Source organism: Danio rerio, chromosome 8, assembly GCF_049306965.1.
Source record: "Danio rerio strain Tuebingen ecotype United States chromosome 8, GRCz12tu, whole genome shotgun sequence".
Classification (NCBI taxonomy): Eukaryota; Metazoa; Chordata; class Actinopteri; order Cypriniformes; family Danionidae; genus Danio; species Danio rerio.
Genome location: NC_133183.1, coordinates 2,633,978 through 2,655,000, shown reverse-complemented (window position 1 = coordinate 2,655,000; position 21,023 = coordinate 2,633,978). Strand labels below are relative to the sequence as shown.

Below are 21,023 nucleotides of genomic sequence, written 5' to 3'. Positions count from 1 at the left end.
TAGCAGTTTCTCATTCCTTCCAACACATTGCAAATGCTTTTGGACATGCATCAATTGCTTTCAAACAACTCTCTGCTGTTTATAACATTATCATCTGCTTATGTCATGTCAGTCAAAATGAACTAAACTTGTGAATGTTGAAAAGTCATTGTATATAAAATGAATAATCCTCATTTCATTACTAAACGGTATCAGAATTTCACGGTACGGTAATACCTCCGTATGAATGGCACGGTACGGTATTTATTGAATAGTTTACAGGAAAAACAAAACTAATGAAAAGACTCGAAAAAAGTGCCAAAAGAGTTTATTTACCTTAGCACTGAACATATCAATGACATACAAATCAGCCATCTTTCTGTACGTTTCCAAACAGGAACTTCAATTTTTCAATTTTAATAACAAAAAACTATTAAACCATATAAAAAAAAATAAAGTTTCAATTTAGTATTGTTGAAAATTCATCACATTCAACATTTAAGCACTCACTCACTCAGATAGAGATGGGCTTTTTTAATGAAAATGATCATATAACTATAATCTGGTTAAAGCTGGTATCTCTGGGCATGTCCCCTGCAACAGAAAATAAACCCTCTCATTTGGGACTGAGGTTTCTGGGACAGAGAGATATAATTTAGCCAAGGTTGACAGCAGTGGGTAACGTTGTGCATTGTCTTTCCACCACTTAAGAGGACAAGCCATGAGTGAGATAGAGGTGTCTTGGCGGTACAAGTCAATGTCTGCATCAATCTGAACAGTGTGCTGTGTTCTGCAGTCCCCATGACTGTCTTTAGTCGTATTCCCCGACTTATATTTCAGCACAGTCTGGCAGTGCCTGCATACTGTTTTTGTCTTTGTCACCTTTTCTCCTTTTTCGTATCTTTTTAGAAAGAAACCGAAATGCTTCCACACATCCGATTTAAAACCCACTTTAGGTTCGATCATTTCCAGCTCTATTTCTTCTCCGCTACTAGCAGCACACTCCATTTCTGCATTACTGGATCTGTAGTGACAACAGACCACAAAGGATGATGGCCACGCCTGGGCTGATGGGAATTGTAGTTCCCGCTACCTCCCGCTCGCTTCATTCGCCTGAGCAAACTTTTCTCAGAAATATAGTTTTATTGAGTCATGCGCCTACGGTAATACTGAAAAAAATTACTATTGCGGTATGACGGTATTTAAAATATTGTTACATCCCTAGTGAATAGTGTGGGAAAATGCACCAAAGCCACCCTTTTACAACACAGTCCCAAAACATACATGCTAGTGCAAACAGCCACTAATCGGTCATACAGTAACGTTGAGAGAACGTTCCCAGAACATTTGCTCTGAACTCTAATTAAGTTCTGCCTCATAAGCGCAGCTTCATGCGGCACGGAGCCAATTCACGCAAGTTTAATACATCCTGAAATAGACTCTGCCTGGATACAGAGAACAATTTAAATGGCCACGAGTGACGACGCTGGAAAACAATCAATCAATTCAGCAATTTCTCAAAGGGACGCCTGATCATTTCCATTTCAAAAGACACAAAGCGCTTTAAATATGCACCACACCAGGTGTGCCGTTCATCAGACTGTCACAATACAGCATCCCAGAGCAACACACACGCACACACACACACACACACAGTGGTTTTAGGGCTGCAGTTATTTAGTGATTAGTTATGAAGTGCAGTGAAGCAAATCTCTGATCAATAAAACTGCCACACATTTATCATCAATATAATCGACAATCAATATCATCCATGCGTTGATTTTTCTTTGGCTTAGTCTCTATTTCAGAAGTCGACACAGTGGAATGAAGCGCCAACTATTCCAGCATATGTTTTACGCAGCGCCATATACACGCATTCACACACACTCATACACTACAGCCAATTTAGTTCAATTCCCCTATAGCGCATGTGTTTGGACTGTGGGGAAATGGGGGAAACACCAACACGGGGAGAACATGCAAACTCCACACAGAAATGCCAACTGACCCAGCCGAGACTCGAATCAGCAACCTTCTTGTTGTGAGGCCGCAGTGCAAACCACTGAGCCACCGTGATGATGATGTTTATAAGCCCCCACCCCCCCCCCCCTCCCCCCCACTTCCCACCCCCAAAAAAACAAAAAAATAATTGTAAAGGCCAAAATCATAAACGTCTTTGATTCCAAAAACAATTACAATATTAAGTAAAAATCAAACTCCATAAAGACAATCTTGTCTATTTCCTACTCTGAACCTGTGATCAGTAATATGCATCGCTCAGAACTAAATTTTCCATATTTTCTCAAAGTTGCATATCAGCCAAATATTGTCATATCCTAAAATCTTACATTGATAGAAAGCTGATTTATTACATTTCTAAAAATTGACCATAATGAATGGTTTTGTGGTTCAAGTTCACATTTTCTTAGAGATGTGTTATATATATATATATATATATATATATATATATATATATATATATATATATATATATATATATAAATATATATATATATATATATACAGTTGAAGTCAGAATTATTAGCTCTCTTTTGATTTTTTTTTCTTTTTTAAATATTTCCCCAATGAAAGAGCAAGGAAATGTTCACAGTGTGTCTGATAATATTTTTTCTTCTGGAGAAAGTCTCATTTGTTTTATTTCGGCTAGAATAAAAGCAGTTTTTAATTTATTAAACACCATTTTAAGGTCAATATTTTGAGCCCCTTTCAGCTATATTTTTTTCCCAACAGTCTACAGAGCAAACCATCTTTTTTCAATAACTTGCCTAATTACCCTAACCTGCCTAGTTAACCTAATTAACCCAGTTAAGCCTTTAAATGTCACTTTGAGCTGTATATAGAAGTGTCTTGAAAAATATCTAGTCAAATATTATTTACTGTCATCATGGCAAAGATAACACACACACACACACTCATAAAAACACACACAAATTTGTTTAGTGAATTGTGGGGACATTCTATAGGTTTCCATTGTTTTTATACGGTACAAACTGCATTTTCTGTCCCCTAAACCCAAATCTATGCATTTTATTTCTGAAAAAAAAAACTCATTCTGTGTGATTTGTAAGTCTTTTGAGAAATTAAAGCATCACCAATGTCCTTATAATTCACCATCTGCTGTAATATATCATATACGACATCATTTATGTCCTCATATGTCACAAAAGTACAATATATATATATATATAAATATAAAAAACAATGGAAACCTACGAAATGTCCTCACAATTCATAAAGCAAACATGTTTTTGCGTGTGCATATGTGTGTGTGTGTGTGTGTGTGTGTGTGTGTGTGTGTGTGTGTATATATACACACACACACACACACATACATATGCGCACGCAAAAAACACGTTTGCTTTATGAATTGTGAGGACATTTCGTAGGTTTCCATTGTTTTTATACTGTACAAACTGTATTATCTATTCCCTAAACCCAACTTTACACCCTTACATTTAAAAAAAACCTAACTCTGTATGATTTATAAGCCTTTTGAGAAATTAAGGCATCACCTTTGGCTTTATGACAATAAAGCCAACCTGACCAATGTCCTCATAATTCACCATCTGCTGTAATATGTGTCATATAAGACATTATACACATTTATGTCCTCATATGTCACAAACACACACACATACACATATAAAGCCAGATTTATTCGCCCACTGTTTATTTGTCGCCAATTTCTGTTTAACAGAGAGATTTTCTCAACCCATTTCTAATCATAATAGTTTTAATTACTCATTTCTAATAACTGATTTATTTTATCTTTGCCATGATGACAGTAAATAAAAAATATCTCTGTTAAACAGAAATTGGGAGAAAAAAAATAAACAGAGCTAATAATTCTGACTTCAACTGTACACACACACACACACACACACACACACACACACACACACACACACACACACACACACACACACACACAAACTTATAAGCATAAAAACACACACATTTGTTGGGGACATTCGGCAGGCTTCCATTGTTTGATACTGTACAAACAGTGGCGCAACAAGGGGGTATGCAGTATATGCGGCGCATAGGGGCGCCACACATGGGGGGCGCCGTTGTGCCAAAACTATTTTTAAAATTATCCTTATTAAAAGTTTCAAATAATAAAAATAAATAAATATGTTTTGTTAAAAAACATTATTTTGCATTTTAAACGAATATAATATTGTTATTGTTTAATTCAAAATCATTTAACACAATAGCATGCAGTCCCACAGCCGAAAGTGTTCATGTAGATGTAACTGTTTAGATTTGTTTTTATTTTTATCTAAATAAACTGTCAAATCATACAGATTAATCTGAAAATTTGTCTTCATTTATTATTAATTAATTAATATAAAATAAGAGGGATCACACAAAATTTGAACCCGCATACCCCTAAATGTGTAGTTGCACCCCTGTGTACAAACAGTATTATTTTCTATCCCGATTTATAAGCCTGCTGTAATATGTGAACCATACAGAATAAGCATTTGTTGATTATGGTTAAAATATCCTATTATTATTCATTTATTAAAATCTAGTGTTTAAGGGAACGTTCAATCGCATCTGACACACACAGGTGAGGATGTGCCACTCACCTGGCCACGACCTCATTGTCGACTTTAACGATGCAATACGGATCACTGGTTCCAGAGCTGTACATAAACACACATCATAATCATCAGCATCCTAATAACTCAATTATTCACATTAAATCATAACGAGCATCAGATCACACACTCGAGATCAGATCAGATCGATCCAATAAGCATGATCAGCGCGTTTCAGCAGGTGTGATGTTGAACTTACACATCTTTAGCAGGCAGGTTTTTCCCCTCGACGATGCGAAAGTACAGAGAAGTGTTTCTGGCCATGATGAAGATGTTGAGCTCTTCATCCAGCAGCTCAGCCTCATGTCATGAAGATCTTCAGCTGCATCTTCAGAGTCTCCGATAATCCTCCTGAAGCGCTTGACTGGTGTGTGTGTGTGTGTGTGTGTGTGTGTGTGTGTGTGTGTGTGTGTGTGTGTGTGTGTGTGTGTGTGTGTTAGATCCTCATGATGATGATGATGATGAGTCCGCTCTCCTGTCCATCAGTTCTGCGTTATATTCTGGTCATGTTGACTGTACTGATGGTGTCATTGTGTGTGTGTGTGTGTGTGTGTATGTGTGTGTGTGGTGCTCTTTGTGTGTCCGCGTGTGAGTCGTGATGTTTCTCAGTGTATGTTCGCGGATGATGATGATGATTTTGAGACTTCAGTGATGGTGAGAATCTGATGAGTGCACAGCGACACCTGCTGCTGAAACACGAGCAGTGCAGCGGCAGAACCATCAGATGCAATTCATCTTTATTTCTTTGGCACTTTTATTATTATTATTACTATTATTATTAATAATATTATTATTATATTAATAGAAATAATATTAGCTTAAATGAAAATTAATTAATATTATATGGCGAGGCAGTGGCGCGATAAGTAGTGCTGTCGGTTGCAGCAGGAAGGGCGTCCGCTGCGTAAAACGTGCTGCGTGAAAAGTTGCCGGTTCATTCTGCTGTGGAGACCCCGGATTAATAAAGGGACTAAGCCTAAAAGACAATGAATGAATGAATAAATAATATTATATATTATATTTTATTTTAATTCAATTCATCTTTCATTTCTATAGCGCGTTTACAATGTAGATTGTCAAAGCAGCTTCACACAGAAGTTCTAGTAGATTAAAACTGTCAGTCCTGTGTTATCAATTCAATTAAGGACAATTAATTAATACAAAGATGCATTGCTTGTGTTATTTAATTGTAGTTCCTATATAAGTGTACACACTGAAAAAAATATTCACTGGATTTACAAAATGTTTTTTTAAGGTAAGTGGTTGCAAACAATTTATATGTACACTGTAAAAACCTTACTTGCCTTAAATTTTTAAGCTGAATCAAATTAACCTTATGAGGCCGTTGAACTTAATTATGTTAAACTGACTTTAAACTGCTTGCATAACTAAGTTAGAACATGATTAACCTAAGTCGCTCTGGATAAAATCATCCGCTAAATGTAAATGTAAACAAACGTATAAAACGTAAAAGTTACAATGACCTAAGAACATACAGTATGCTGTCAGGACTAATTGATCATTTTTTACACTGTGGCAAAGTTCAATTTATTTAAATAATCCCATATGAAGAGTTTGCAACCACACACACACACACACACACACACACACACACACACACACACACACACACACACACACGCACACACACATATATATATATATATATATATATATATATATATTTGAGTATTTATTTATTATTTTATTTATGCATGAATTTATGGATTTATTTACTCATTTATTTATGTATTTTCTCATTTCTTTATTTAATTTATGCATGAATTTATGGATTTTTTAATCATTTATTTATGTATTTTCTCATTTCTTTATTTAATTTATGCATGAATTTATGGATTTATTTACTCATTTATTTATGTATTTTCTCATTTCTTTATTTAATTTATGCATGAATTTATGGATTTTTTTACTCATTTATTTATATATTTGCTCATTTATTTATTTAATTTATGCATAAATTTATGGATTTTTTTACTCATTTATTTATATATTTGCTCATTTATTTATTTAATTTATGCATAAATTTATGGATTTTTTTACTCATTTATTTATATATTTGCTCATTTATTTATTTAATTTATGCATAAATTTATGGATTTTTTTACTCATTTATTTATATATTTGCTCATTTATTTATTTAATTTATGCATGAATTTATGGATTTGTTTACTCATTTATTTATATATTTGCTCATTTATTTATTTAATTTATGCATAAATTTATGGATTTTTTTACTCATTTATTTATATATTTGCTCATTTATTTATTTAATTTATGCATAAATTCATGGATTTTTTTACTCATTTATTTATATATTTGCTCATTTATTTATTTAATTTATGCATAAATTCATGGATTTTTTTACTCATTTATTTATATATTTGCTCATTTATTTATTTCTCTATGTATTGTTTTTGCAGGTTTTGTCCTCCATACTGGAGTGTTATCATTAGTTATTTTGATAGATAATGTCCAGATTTGACTTCAGTACTAATGTGGATTTAAAAGAGGGATTTGTGAGGGGTGAACTTATATGCTGAGCACTGTATAAATAAATAAATGAATAAAGGAATAAAATAATAATAAATAAATAAATAAATAAATATGTTAATTATTTATTAGATATACAAAATACTGTAGTTTAAAAATAAAGAATAGGGCTAATAGAACGAAAAATATAGTAATAAAACGTCAGAAATAACAATACAGCGTACTAACATACTGATGTTTAAAACCGAATATAATTTAAAAAACAAAAGAGAAACATTTAAGGCATATGAAAGTGCAGACCCGTGTGCGGAAGGATTTAGGTCAGTTCTGCGCATGCGAACCCTGCTGAAAAATTCAGCTTAAACCAGCCTAGGCTGGTTGGCTGGTTTTAGCTGGTTGACCCGCCTGGTTTTAGAGGGGTTTTGGCTATTTTCAGGCTGGTTTCCAGCCTTTTTCAGCCTGGTTTTAGCTGGTCAGGCTGGGAGATGACCAGCTTAAACCAGCTTTACCAGCCTAGCCAGGCTGGGAGCCCAGCCAAAACCAGCTATGTCAGCTTAAACCAGGCTGGTCAAGTTGGTTTTAGCTAGTCATTTTCAGGCTGGAAAATGCTGGAAACCATTTTCATATTCATTCATTCATTCATTTTCTTGTCGGTTTAGTCCCTTTATTAATCCGGGGTCGCCACAGCGGAATGAACCACCAACTTTTACACAGCGGATGCCCTTCCAGCCGCAACCCATCTCTGGGAAATAAGTTTCATATTCATAAGTGTAAATTTTCCATCAAAAAAACTTGTTTTACTGTGTTTTATAAGGAACTGAAAAATTACTTTTGCACTTTTCAGCATAGTGCTAATCGAAAGGCCATTAAAATTGTCCAACTGTGCTCTAGTTTCAATATTTTTGATTAATGTAAAGGTCCTGCTTATTTGTATTTGTAAGAATTTTAGTTAATTATTTTTACTCTTGTTTTTATCTTTGTTTTATTTATTCGTTTTCTTATTGTTGTTGTCATTTACTTTCTATCACCATGGCATTGTTTTGTTCACCATATTGTCATATATCTGTTGTTTAAAGCGTAATAAAAAAATAAATAAATTGGAGCAGAGCAATGGCAGAATGTGGTTGCACAACTAGCAAAGTAGGTGGCGATATGCAGAAAGAATACAATTCGCCAATAAACCAAGAAGACGAAGAAGAAGAAGAAGAAGAAGAAGAAGAAGAAGTAAACTGTTATTGTTGACAAAATCGATGAAAATATCGCTCGTGTTTGTTCTTGACAGCTTTAAACGTTAGTCGAGTTTTCTCCAGGAGCTGAAACACAAAGCAGGTGAGAGTTTCGTTCAGTCACTTTGTTTTGCTTTCCGTTAAATAGATGTTGTTCATTAAAACCGTCGTAAGAAAATTGTCACTTTTACCTAAATTTACTGAGGTAAAGTGCGTTTATTCCTATTTATACTATATTGTGATTGTATATATTCGCGTTGTTCATAAACACAAGATTTATATTAGCATATTCGGGCATTCGCATTCGCAATCCAGCTTAAACCAATAACGATAGAGGTAAAGTTGGTTTAGAAATAAATATTTTACGCACGTGGATTTGATTTTATGCACGTGAATTTGGCTACGCATGTGTACATCGTGTCTTTTGCGTGAATTTCTTTTGAGACTAAACTGATTCCATATATTGCATGTTAAAATATAGTTATAAATATCTTATTTTGTGATCTGCTGAGGAAAAAACTCATGAACCACATGAGAATCAATAAATGACAAGTATTTATTTATCACTTTTTAGGTGAACTATCCCTTTAAGAAGAGGTGTAAGAGTTGTTCTGCTGTGTTTTCCAGATGTGAAGGCTGATGTGGGATCATCATGGATCTGTACTGTACTGTGAGTGGTGATCAGTCTGATTCTGCCAGACAACAGGAGAGACATTATTACCTGCTGTCAGAGCTGCAGACGCTGGTGAAGGACCTGTCAAGGTGAACATCTAGACGTCAATATTATTCACCATTCTGTGATTTTTTATTATTATTATTATTATTTTAGATTTCCTAAATGATGTTGAACATATTCAGGAAATTTCCACAGTATTTTCTATAATATTTGTTTTTCTGCAGAAAGTCTTATTTGATTTATTGCGGCTAGAATAAAAGCAGTTTTTAATAGTTTTAAAACCATTTTAAGGTCAATATTATTAGCCCCCTTCAGCAATATTAGTTTTGGATTGTCTCCAGAACAAACCACTGTTATACAATGACTTGCCTAATTTCCCTAACTTTACCCTAATTACCCTAGCTAAGCCTTTAAATGTCACTTTAAGCTGTATAGAAGTGTCTTGAAGAATATCTAGTCTAATATTATGTGCTGTCATCATGGCAAAGAGAAATAAATCAGTTAGTGGAGATGAGTTATTAAAACTATTGTGTGTAGAAATGTGTTGAAAAAAATCTGCTCTCCTTTAAACAGAAATTGGGGGAAAAAGTACACAGGGGCGCTAATAATTATGACTTCAACTGTAAATATCTACAGTACAGCACAGTATCAGTAAAACAGCCTGATGAGGAATTAAATAAAACAATTGTGTTATGCAATAGCTTGATACATAATATGAAATTCAATATGCAATTTTTTTTTAAATAAATGGTGTTATTTAAAATTTAAATTAATACTTATTAAATTTTAAAACATGTAAAAGTAATGTATTTTAATAATAATAATAATAATAATAATAATAATAATAATAATAGTGCTGGGGAAAGATTAATCACAAAAAAAATAGTTTTGACATAAGTTGTGTGTGTGTACTGTGTATATTTATTATTATATATAAGTACACGCATGAATGCATATTTTTGAGAAAATGTTTATCGATATTTAGATGTAAAATGTAAATGTATAAGATACAAATTACTCATAAATTTACATATCTGTGCAAATGCGAGTGTGTATGGGTGTTTCCGATTACTGGGTTGCTTCTGGAAGGGCATCCACTGCTTATAACAGATGCTTGAATAGTTGGCGGTTCATTCCACTGTGGTCACCCCTCATATATAAGGGACTAAGCCAAAGGAAAATGAATAAAGGAATCAATCAATCATTGAATATCTGTTTAAAAAAAAGTTTGTATAGTTTTTCTTGTGTGTGTGTGTGTGTGTGTGTGTGTGTGTGTGTGTGTGTGTGTATAAACTTTTATTTTGGGTGTGATTAATTGTGATAAATTTTTTTCCCAGCACTGCATTATAATAATAATAGTTACAAAAAGCAAGACCTCACAGCAAGAAGGTCGCCGAGTCGCTGGTTCGAACCTCGGCTCAGTTGGCGTTTCTGTGTGGAGTTTGCATGTTCTCCCTGCCTTCGCATGGGTTTCCTCCGGGTGCTCCGGTTTCCCCAAAGTCCAAAGACATGCGGTACAGGTGAATTGGGTTGGCTAAATTGTCAGTAGTATATAAGTGTGTGTGTGTGTGTGGATGTTTCCCAGAGATGGGTTGCAGCTGGAAGGGCATCCGCTGCGTAGAAACTTGCAGGATAAGTTGGCGGTTCATTCCACTGTGGCGACCCCAGATTAATAAAGGGACTAAGCCGATAAGAAAATGAATGAATGAATGAATTTTTAATCGTTTAAAATTAATTAATTTTAATTATTTTGAGCATCCCTTGTCCAGAGAGGTCATGTTTTGATCTTCGATTGGTCTCACGCAGTCAAGTAATGTGATTTCGCAGGTCAGGGTTCACCAAGCTTGATCTTTCCAACGCAGCGAACTGCGAAACTTGTCACATGAGCTTGCGTTTCCGGTCTGCCGCATTCATGTGCATATGAATAGAAGTCTATGGAATGAAAAGTGCAGTGTGGCCACAGCTTAAATGTGTTGAAGCAGGGTTGGAACTAAACTGTGCAGGACAGCGGCCTACCAGGAGTTTGATGCCCCTGGTCTACAGGATTAGCTTTATCTAAAGCAGACAAAAGGCCGATCAGTCAAGCTGGATAAATCCAGCATTATTGTGAAGTGTGTTTGCAGTTTTGAGTAAGTGTTTTGTTGTCTTCTCCAGCTCGTTCCAGCAGCGTCTGTCCTACACCACTCTCAGTGATCTGGCTCAGGCGCTCATCGATGGGACGGTCTATGAGATTGTTCAAGGCCTTCTGGATATTCAGCATCTGACGGAGAAAAACCTCTACAACCAGAGACAGAAACTACACAGCGAACACAGAGGTGTGTGTGTGTGTTAGGGGTGTCACGGTTTTGATTTTTAATCGAAATCGATCGAAATTTATGCTCAATTTCGATTATCAAATCAAAAAATAGAATCGTCGATGCTGCCACGCCCCCATGTGACGTCAGCTTGGCTTGCCAAGCGGGAAAAAAACAGGCTTGTTGAAGTGCTTGTTAAACTGCAGACGCAGGAGACCCGTCGACAGAGCTTAAACCCTCTCCTCTTTCAATGAAGTCACTGGTGTGGAAGCATTTTGGATTTCCAGTGAGTTATGTTGACAACGTTCGTGTTGTCGACACAAAAAAAACACAGTTTTGCAAGCTCTGTTATGTACGTATTACGTAGACAACATCGGCATCGCGATCCTCCGCCCGCCCCCGTTGCAAATCCGCTCGCGAAAAGTACACACTCAGGCCCTGTTTACACTGTCTTTGTTTTTAAATGGCATTTTAGAACGACAACGATTTGACATCCACAGTGGCGTGTAGCATTTCTGAGCAGCCCTCCTTCCTCTCTACCTCTGAAAATGCACATCACGTGACCACACAGACACAGACGCACACACAGCCATGCGCTCGAGACAGCAGCTCCAGGCATTCAGAGGACTGCTTCAATCCTTCACTCACTTGTACTTAGTCATTTTAGCGAACACCTCAGATACTGTTGGCTGGTTCCTGTTGGTTGTGCGTCTTTTTTACCGACGCCATTATAACGACACAGATCACTGCCTATTCACGAGTCCCGCAGAAAAGTGATTGACAGGTGGTAATTATGTGTGTATCTTGCCTTTATTCATTTACTGTATGATTTGTTTATGGGTAAAACAAAGACCATGCAGGTCAGGTAGTTTAAACGGAAGGCTACAAATAATTAATTGGTCATTAATTAATTAATTATTCATAATCGAAAATGTAATCGAATCGAGGATTTGGAGAATCGTGACACCCTTAGTGTGTGTGTGTGTGTGGAAACGACACACTCCTGAAACATTATTTCAAGCCAGTGATTCAGAGTTGATATAATAATATTCTGAATAGGGGTGTAACAGATCACAGTTGATCCGTGATCTTTACAGATTACAACCCAGAGTTTAGAACGTACGTGACCTGCAGATTACTAGCTTTTTTGAACTTGTAGGTTAATCAAAACATTTATGTTTATTTTTAACAGTTGCAGAAAGATCGCCCCCGCATAGGCATGGGCCAGTTTAAGTTGGTTTGAAAACCTTGGATAAAAAAATCACGGTGTCACTTTATTGTGATTACTGCTCTAAAATATATCCTTTTTAAATGTCTGGGTGAAAGTAGGGTTTCGGCAGGTTTCACCATTATTAATGAAATTTCAGATGTTCACACAGCATAATTTTCTGTAATAACCAGTGGATTTTTTTTTACTTGCTTAATTAAAATTCAGTCATTTCTTAGCCACATATTTTAAATAATGTGTCAAAACAAGCAAACTGTAGTTATATACATATATATTTTGAACTCTAAATATAAATATGGCGAAGCAGTGGCGCAGTAGGTAGTGCTGTCGTCTCACAGCAAGAAGGTCGCTGGTTCGAGCCTCGGCTCAGTTGGCATTTCTGTGTGGAGTTTGCATGTTCTCCCTGCGTTCGCATGGGTTTATTCCAGGTGCTCCGGTTTCCCCCACAGTCCTAAGACATGCAGTACAGGTAAATTGGGTTGACTAAATTGTCCGTAGTGTATGAGTGTGTGTGTGTGTGTGGATGTTTCCCAGAGATGTGTTGCGGCTGGAAGGGCATCCACTGCGTAAAAACTTGCTGGATAAGTTGGCGGTTCATTCCGCTGTGGCGACCCCGGATTAATAAAGGGACCAAGCCGACAAGAAAATTAATGAAATATAAATATAAGTTATATAATTTTAGCTTACCCAATTCACCTGTACCGCATGGCTTTGGACTTGTGGTGGAAACCGGAGCACCCGGTGGAAACCCACGTGAACATGGGGAGAACATGCAAACTCCACACGGAAATGCCAACTGACCCAGCCGAGGCTTGAACCACCAGCCTTCTTGCTGTGAGGCGAACGCTTTACCTAATGCGCCACCGCGTCGCCTAATATCTATTATATGTATACTAATTTAAAATGTCTATAATAATAATGTTAAAAATCTTAGTTAATTGGTAATTATTAATCTTATTTATTCGTATTATTGAATAAAAAAATTAAGGAACCATATGAAAACCTCTCTGGATTTACTGCATTAAAATGTTAAGATTTATTTGAGTTCATATTAGTCTGATAAATTTCAAGTTAAAAAAAGATTTAACACATTTTTAATCAGAATTTATGTTTTTTTGTTTTACATTTGTTGTGAAATGAAAATCAAACTCATTCCACCAAAATATTTATGTCTTGACTCTTCTGAAGGCAAAACATTGGCATTGTGTTTCTCTAAAAGTACATTTATTTATTTATATACAGTATAACTTTTGTCATTTCATAATTGTATACAGTTGAAGTCAGAATTATTAGCCTTCCTGTTTATTTTTTCTCCAATTTCTGTTAATAGAGAACAGATTTTTTTCAACAAATTTCTAATCATAATAGTGTTAATAACTCATCTCTAATATCTGATTTATTTCATCTTTGCCATGATGACAGAAAATAATATTTGACTAGATATTTTTCAAGACACTTCTATACAGCTTAAAGTGACATTTAAAGGCTTAACTAGGTTAATTAGGGTAACTAGGCAGGTTAGGGTAATTAGGCAAGTTATTGTATAATGATGGTTTGTTCTGTAGACTATCAAAAAAATATACCTCAAAGAAGCTAATAATATTGTCCTTAAAATGGTGTTTAAAAAATTAAAAACTGCTTTAATTCTAGCCAAAATAAAACAAACAAGACTTTCTCCAGAAGAAAAAATATTATCAGACATACTGTGAACATTTCCTTGCTCTGTTAAAAATATTTTGGGAAATATTTAAAAAAGAAAAAAAAGGAGGCCTAATAAGTCTGAGTTCAACTGTATAAAAGGTGTTTTTATTGACATTATTTAACACTATTTACATCATTCTCACCAGCAGGTGTCACTGTAAAACTGAGAATCATTTTGCAAAGCTTCATTTCGGTCTGTGTGTTTCAGGCCTCAAGCAGGATTTGATCCGGAAACACAAGCAGGCCCTGCAGGCGTGCAAATCTCACAATCTGTCGGTTCTGAAAACTAACCAGCGAGCTGAAACTGAGGTAAAATCAGGGAAAACACAGTCATCGGGTTTTAACATGCCATTTTCAAGGCCTGATAATGTTTTGAAAAAAGTCAGGGAAATGTGTTTAACAAATATCTGAATACCTGAATATAGATTAGTTGCCTTTACTACTTTTTTGTCGTTGGCCAATCACATGCTCTTACATTATTAGTATCTAAATACATCTGACCTGCATATAAAAGTACATTTCAGCTGCATAGATTGCTGCATTTTACAATATGCTGTAATAAATTTTAATGTGTGTTGTTTTTTTATGGCAGCACGGTGGCTCAGTGGTTAGCACTGTCGCCTCACAGCAAGAAAGCCACTGGTTCGAGTCCCGGCTGGGCCAGTTGTCATTTCTGTGTGGAGTTTGCATGTTCTCCCCGTGTTGGCGTGGGTTTCCTCCGGGTGCTCCGGTTTTTCCCCACAGTCCAAACACATGCACTAGCGGAATTCATGAACTAAATTGGCCATGGTGTATGTGTGTGTAAATGAGTGTGCATGGGTGTTTCCCAGTACTGGGTTGCAACTGGAAGGACATTCGCTGTGTAAAACAAATGCCGGATTAGAAGGCGACCCCTGATGAATAAGGGGACCAAGCCAAAGAAAAAGAATGAATAAATGTTTTTTGATTTGTGATTTTTATTTACCATGTACATTTGAGGTCAGAATTATTAGCCCTCCTCTTTATTTCTTTCTTTAATTTCTGTTTAACGGAGATCAGATTTTCTTTAGCACTTTTCTAAACATACAGTAATAGTTTTAATAACTCATCTCTAGGCCCACACGGAACCTGCGCGCGCAGAATTCTGCAGGTTTTCCGCCGATTTCTGCAGATTTTTAGCCCATCATTAATTCTGTATATTTACTTGTGTAAATGTGTGTAAATTAATTTTTATTCAGTTTTTAAATTAAGTCCAGTAGTATTATTGACTAATCTGAAAATGTTTAATCTGATTTATGTACAATGCAGTGTGTACAGTAATATTTTCTGTCTCTTAGCAGATATATTATATGAAAGACTTGCTTTGTTTAAAAAATAAAGTGAATCTAATTAGATTTGCAATTTAAGCATTAAATAAAAGTTAAAAATATATTACTTTTTATTTCACATATTAAGGTTTTAGTTATACTCCCTAAATAATTCTGCAGAAATCCGCAGATTTTTACCAAAATTCTCCACAGAAATAGCAAAAAACATCCGTCTGGCCCTGCTCATCTCTTATAACTGATTTATTTTATTTTTGCCATGATGACAGCACATAATATTAGTCTAGATCAGTGGTGCTCAACCCTGTTCCTGGAGATCGACCTTCCTGCAAAGTTTAGCTGGTTGTTGCTAGAGCGGATACGTTTGCGGCCGGAAGTTAACGAGAATTATTTCTATTATTTATTAAATTTCTCATTTGTTTTATTTTATTAACGTCTACCCCAACCCTAAACCCAACCATCACAGTAATTTAAAAACAGTTTTTGTACCGAGTATTAGATATGTTATGTATTAAATAACCCAATAAAATTTATTTTTGAACGCCTACCCCCACCCCAACCCTAAACCCTACCCTCACAGTACTGTAAAAATATAAATTATTGTTATACAGTGTTATAAAAAAATGCTGCTTTATTAATGTGCATAGCGCACTTCCGGCCGGCCGCATATCCGATCTAGACTTTACCAGTTTAGCTCCAACCATGATCAAACACACCTGAACCAATTAATTAGGACCTGAACAGCACTTGATAATTACAGGCAGGTGTGTTTGATATGGGTTGCAACTGAACCCTGCAGGGAGGTCGATCTCCAGGAACAGGGTTGGTCACACCTGGTCTAGATGTTCTTCAAGACACTAGTATTCAGCTTAAAGGGACATTTTAAGGCTTAACTAGTTTAATAAGGTAAAGTTAGGGTAATTAGGCAAGTCATTGTATAACAGTTTTATATAACAGGTTTGTTCTGTAGACAATCCAAAACAAATATTGCTTAATATTGCTTTAAATAAAGGGTGCTTATAATATCTACCCTAAAATGGATTTAAAACAATTAAAAACTGCTTTTATTCTAGCCTAAATAAAACAAATAAGACTTTCTCCAGAAAAAAAATATTATAGGAAATACTGTGGAAAAATCCTGAATCTGTTCAACATCATTTGGGAAATATTTGAAGAAGAAAAAAAATTTGTTCTGACTTCAACCGTTTACGTCAGGCATGTCCAAACTCGGTCCTGGAGGGCCGGTGTCCTGCAAAGTTTAGTTCCAACCCCAATCAGACACACCTGGGCTAACTTATCAAGCTCTTACTAGGCTTTGTAGAAACATCCTTGCAGGTGTGTTGAGGCAAGTTGGAGCTAAAATCTGCAGGACACCGGGCCTCCAGGACCGAGTTTGGACACCCCTGGTTTCCGTAGACTTTTCATTAAATTCACTTCAACATTATTGAATTTTATTAGTAAAACATGCGCATGTAAAATGAACATCCAGAGTCTTCCTGTTGAGTCTCAAAGCTAAAAACCCTGTCAGACCATTAATATCAATTTTTCAGGCTCTGGATCAGCGGGTCAAAGATGAGCAAAGGATGATGGATGAGAAGATTGTGGCTGAAATGGACCAGAAGGTTCTGGATCAGCAGAACACGCTGGAGAAAGCAGGCGTACCAGGTTTCTACATCACCTCCAACCCACAGGTCTCTGCTTCTCTGTCTGACAGTCTTATGCTGCTGCGTTCACACCAGATGCGGAACGCACGTCAAACGCGAGTGATTTACATGTTAAGTCAATGCAAATGCACGAATAGACATCATGCGGCGCGAATGATGAAAATTGCGCGAATGGCGCGGTGCGTGCGAATGGCGTGGCGCGAATGGGGTGGCGCGTGAGTGTTTTGCGCGTTTAATGCGCGCTTCGTGCGAATAACTAGAGTTCGAAAATTTGAACTTCAGCGGACATTCGCGCCGCGTTAACCAATCAGGAGCTTGCTCTTGTGGGGGCGTGATTGTGACGTATCGCCTGTTGTCGGTGTCCCAGAGGAAATCCCCCAGCAGACACCGACAAGAAGTTCATCAAACTGGGCTGGGCTCAGCCAGGTTCAGTTTCTGGAGGATTCTAGGAGCTTAAAGAGCTGGATGCACCTCTGAAAGGATGTAGTGGACTCAGACACGGCCCTAAACGCATCGACGCTGTTTATCATCCTTCATAAAGCACATAAACACTGTTATTTTTTTCATAAAATCCATGTTAGACCTTTAGCTATGAAGCTAGAGTCACGGGGCAGACAGAAGCCCTGCCCATCACGCAAATCCGCGTCTGTTCTGAAGTGAATTTGACACGCGAATGAAGCGGGGTTTGAAGCGCGAATGAAGCGAGTAAACTCAAATGTCTATTTACATGCGAATAGCGCAATTTATCTGCGCGTTCCGCTTCTGGTGTGAACACAGCATCAAGCTGCCGTCACACTAGAGTTTGTGTGTGTGAAATTCTGTCGTACGGCTCTGCGAAAAGGGGCGGGATTAAACAAGATGATTAGACATTTAAAATAGCGGGCGATTGCTCCATGTTTTAAATTTCTGTCCAGAGAGGTCATGTTTTGATCCTCGATTGGTCTCAAGCAGTCAGGTGATGCGATTTCGCAGGTCAGAGTTCACCAAGCTTGAACTTTTGCACCTCAGCAACCTGTGAAACTTAATGCATGACCCTGCGTTTCCGGTCTGACGCATTCGCGTGCGTATGAATGGAAGTCTATAGGAGGAAAAGCCCAGTGTGACCACAGCTTTATGTGAAGTTTCACAAACTAATTTGAAGAGGAGCATGTGATATGATTGACTGCAGCTGGCCACCCATCTATATTCATTAGTTAGCCAATCAGATTAATCCAAACTCACTGTAAGTAGCCTAGCTAGAACTACTCCCTTATCTTCGTTTTCCGAAGAAACCCCCCATCCACCCCTTCTCCTCCTTTCTTCCTTCACCACGGCGGAGCTCTAGAGCAGGGATTGCCAAACTTTTTCCTTCCGGGACCCACCTAGGCAAGTAATTAAATCTCAAGACCCAGCATAATATTTTAATATGGAAAAAATTTCCATTCAAAGCAGTCAAAAATATATGGTGTGCGGCTTTTTGGATTTTGCAATTTGATATGCACAAAATGAGGCTTGAAGTGCTTTTTGTGGGATGCTGGCTGTAACTGTGATCCTTTTTTTTTTTGTTGAAAAAGATACTCCTCTTTTTTTAGAAGAGATTATGATCAAGCCCCGTCACATCGCAGTACATTCCACTGCTAGTGTAGTCAAAAGAAACTAAATAGCTTTTTGATCGACTACTACAAGCTGGGAAAACGTCAGATAAATATGCCAATGCAATTAACATTATCGCTGAATTAATCTAATATTTACACATTTGCTTGAGGAAGGAATGATGGGGGTATTTACATTACTATTGCTATTTTCCATAACATCTATGCCCTTCCATAACATTAGCTGACGTTAAAACTAACAGACAGCACTATAGCTATTCATTGATTAGCAATCTGTCAACGTTGGGATGTAAAAAATATGGGGCAACAAATAGCTTCAAATGATAGAATACATAGCAAACATTAGAAAATATTGACTATAAAATAAAAGGTTTAACCTATTAAAATCAATGGCCTATATGGAAATTAAATAAAGCTATAAAATCTGTTTCACGTTTAATTGTATTTGCATATTGATTAAAGTTACTGTAGTTATTTAGTGAAGAGCAGCAAATGAATCTCTCATTGTGTTTTGTTTGATAACAGAGGTGTTCATGTAAGAATGCACAGATCTATAATGAAGCATTCGACTAATTTAATAACTGTTTGTGCTCATTTAAGAAAAAATGAGTAGTGTTTAAAATAAAACAAGCAGGACAAAGCAAAAAACAAAAAAAAAAGAAGCACTTTCCCGACGGTCCCTTACTGAGAGCTCCGCTCTTCGCGAGCTCTACCGGCTAAAGGCAGATTGCGAGGGCTCAAACGGAGCAGTGGTCGTAATGTCGAGCGAAAAAAAAGAAAAAGACAGCTGTGAAACATAACCAGCTTTGTCTTTTTGTAGGAAACACACTTAACACTAACACTTACACACTTAACACTTAAAACTTACCCTAACACTATTTTTAGGGTAAGAGGTTTTTGAGTTATTGTCGTCAATCTTACTGGTTTTGATTCACCGCAATCTAAAGTTGGCTGCAGCTACAGTATGTGACTAGTGGGTCGCGGCCAACAATTTGAAAACCCCTGACCTAGAGAACCACCTGATCTCGTACTCCCCCTCACATGCTCTATGGATCAGACGGGAGCCCTGGGCTCACCTATCTCCGAGCTCAGGGTTCTCTCCCGGGACAGCATGCCAAACCTGCTAACAGTTAAACAGTCAAACAATATCTAAGTATAAACTCTTGAAACTGTGTTCTGGATTTTAAAAAAACAGACGTTGACTTCCATAGCGCTTGTTGTTTTTGCTCTGGATGTCAATTTCTGCTTTTTTTCCTGCATTTCTCGGAATATTTTCTGTTTTCAACTCATAAAAGTTTACGGCTACCTGAGTGAGGGTTAACGGTGAGGTCATTTTCAGTTTTTAGTTTGAACTGCCTCTTTAAATGTGTTCATTTGTCCGTGTCTGGCAGGAGGTGATGATGCAGATGAATCTTCTGGAGCTGGTTCTGAAACTGCAGCAGAAGGAGACTCTCTCTGGATCTTTGCCTTAACACAAACACATTCATACAGCATTCCTGAAGCTGCTGAAAGACTCAAACCAGTCCAGCTTATACGTTGGAATATGTTGAATATAGAATATGATCTATTAGGACTGCTGCTGGATGATGGGGGAAATCTCTTTTATTTTACATGTTTTGAAGGCTGTGATGTTCCCAGCTGAGCGTTTGTTTTGACCTTTTTTCATTTTGTAAATGCATTTAAAATGTATTTGGCATCTGACCACAGCACTGTTATGTTTGTTACATGTGGACGAACTGTGTTTGTTTGTTCTTGAATAATTATATTTAAAAATGACTCTGCATGTGTGTACTGTATTTTTTTTTAAACTGGATTTATTTCATCAAATAACAATTTTAAACATGTAATAGTAGAATATATACTTTGCTATAATAAGCTGGAGAACTTAAAGGGCACCTATGGTGAAAAACCTACTTTTCAAGCTGTTTGGACAGACATGTGTGTGTATATATAGTGTATAGACTAGTGGTGGGCAAAGCGAGGCTTCGTGAAACACTGAAACAGTCGAAGCAAATGTGTCGAAGCTTCGAAATGTTTCGAAGCCCCACTCTACAGTGACATCTAGTGGTCATTTTTTATGTATTGCACTAAAACAGCTTCAGCAAAGAACAGTTGAACAAATAGAGGGATTAAGCCCAACTTTGTATAACGAATCCTTCAAGTAACATAGTATAGTGGTTAAGGAGTCAGACTTCCATGCGGGGTTAATAGGTTTCGAAG

The 21,023-nt window shown here is 36.6% G+C and overlaps 2 protein-coding genes across 8 annotated transcripts in view; one reads left to right on the top strand and one right to left on the bottom strand.

The window, feature by feature from the left end:
• The window catches only part of rasal1 (RAS protein activator like 1), an 82,148-nt gene extending 76,902 nt beyond the window's left edge, over window positions 1-5,246 (bottom strand). The window contains exons 1-2 of the mRNA XM_073909994.1: window positions 4,807-5,246; window positions 4,596-4,652 (exon numbers count right to left, since the gene is read on the bottom strand). Of these exons, the coding sequence (XP_073766095.1) occupies window positions 4,596-4,652; window positions 4,807-4,871 (122 nt within the window). The 5' untranslated portion in view covers window positions 4,872-5,246. The remainder of the gene's footprint in view (window positions 1-4,595; window positions 4,653-4,806) is intronic.
• A 3,063-nt stretch (window positions 5,247-8,309) lies between these two features.
• Window positions 8,310-20,584, top strand: dgcr6 (DiGeorge syndrome critical region gene 6). Of its 7 annotated transcripts, none has more exons than XR_012383646.1 (6): window positions 8,310-8,447; window positions 8,972-9,106; window positions 11,175-11,335; window positions 14,452-16,032; window positions 16,933-17,238; window positions 20,195-20,584. XR_012383646.1 is itself a non-coding variant. In XM_017357308.4 (6 exons), the coding sequence occupies exons 2-6, from the start codon at window positions 8,997-8,999 to the stop codon at window positions 20,273-20,275; spliced, it is 594 nt and encodes a 197-aa protein (XP_017212797.1). In that variant the 5' UTR covers window positions 8,310-8,447; window positions 8,919-8,996; the 3' UTR covers window positions 20,276-20,584.
• The last annotated feature ends 439 nt before the right edge of the window (window positions 20,585-21,023 follow it).

Coding starts and splice junctions, on each gene's coding strand:
- dgcr6 (XM_017357308.4), top strand. CDS start 8,997: ATGGATCTGTACTGTACTGTGAGTGGTGATCAGTCTGATTCTGCCAGA. Junction 11,336..14,451: donor ACTACACAGCGAACACAGAG/GTGTGTGTGTGT, acceptor TGTGTGTTTCAG/GCCTCAAGCAGGATTTGATC. Junction 17,239..20,194: donor ACATCACCTCCAACCCACAG/GTCTCTGCTTCT, acceptor CGTGTCTGGCAG/GAGGTGATGATGCAGATGAA.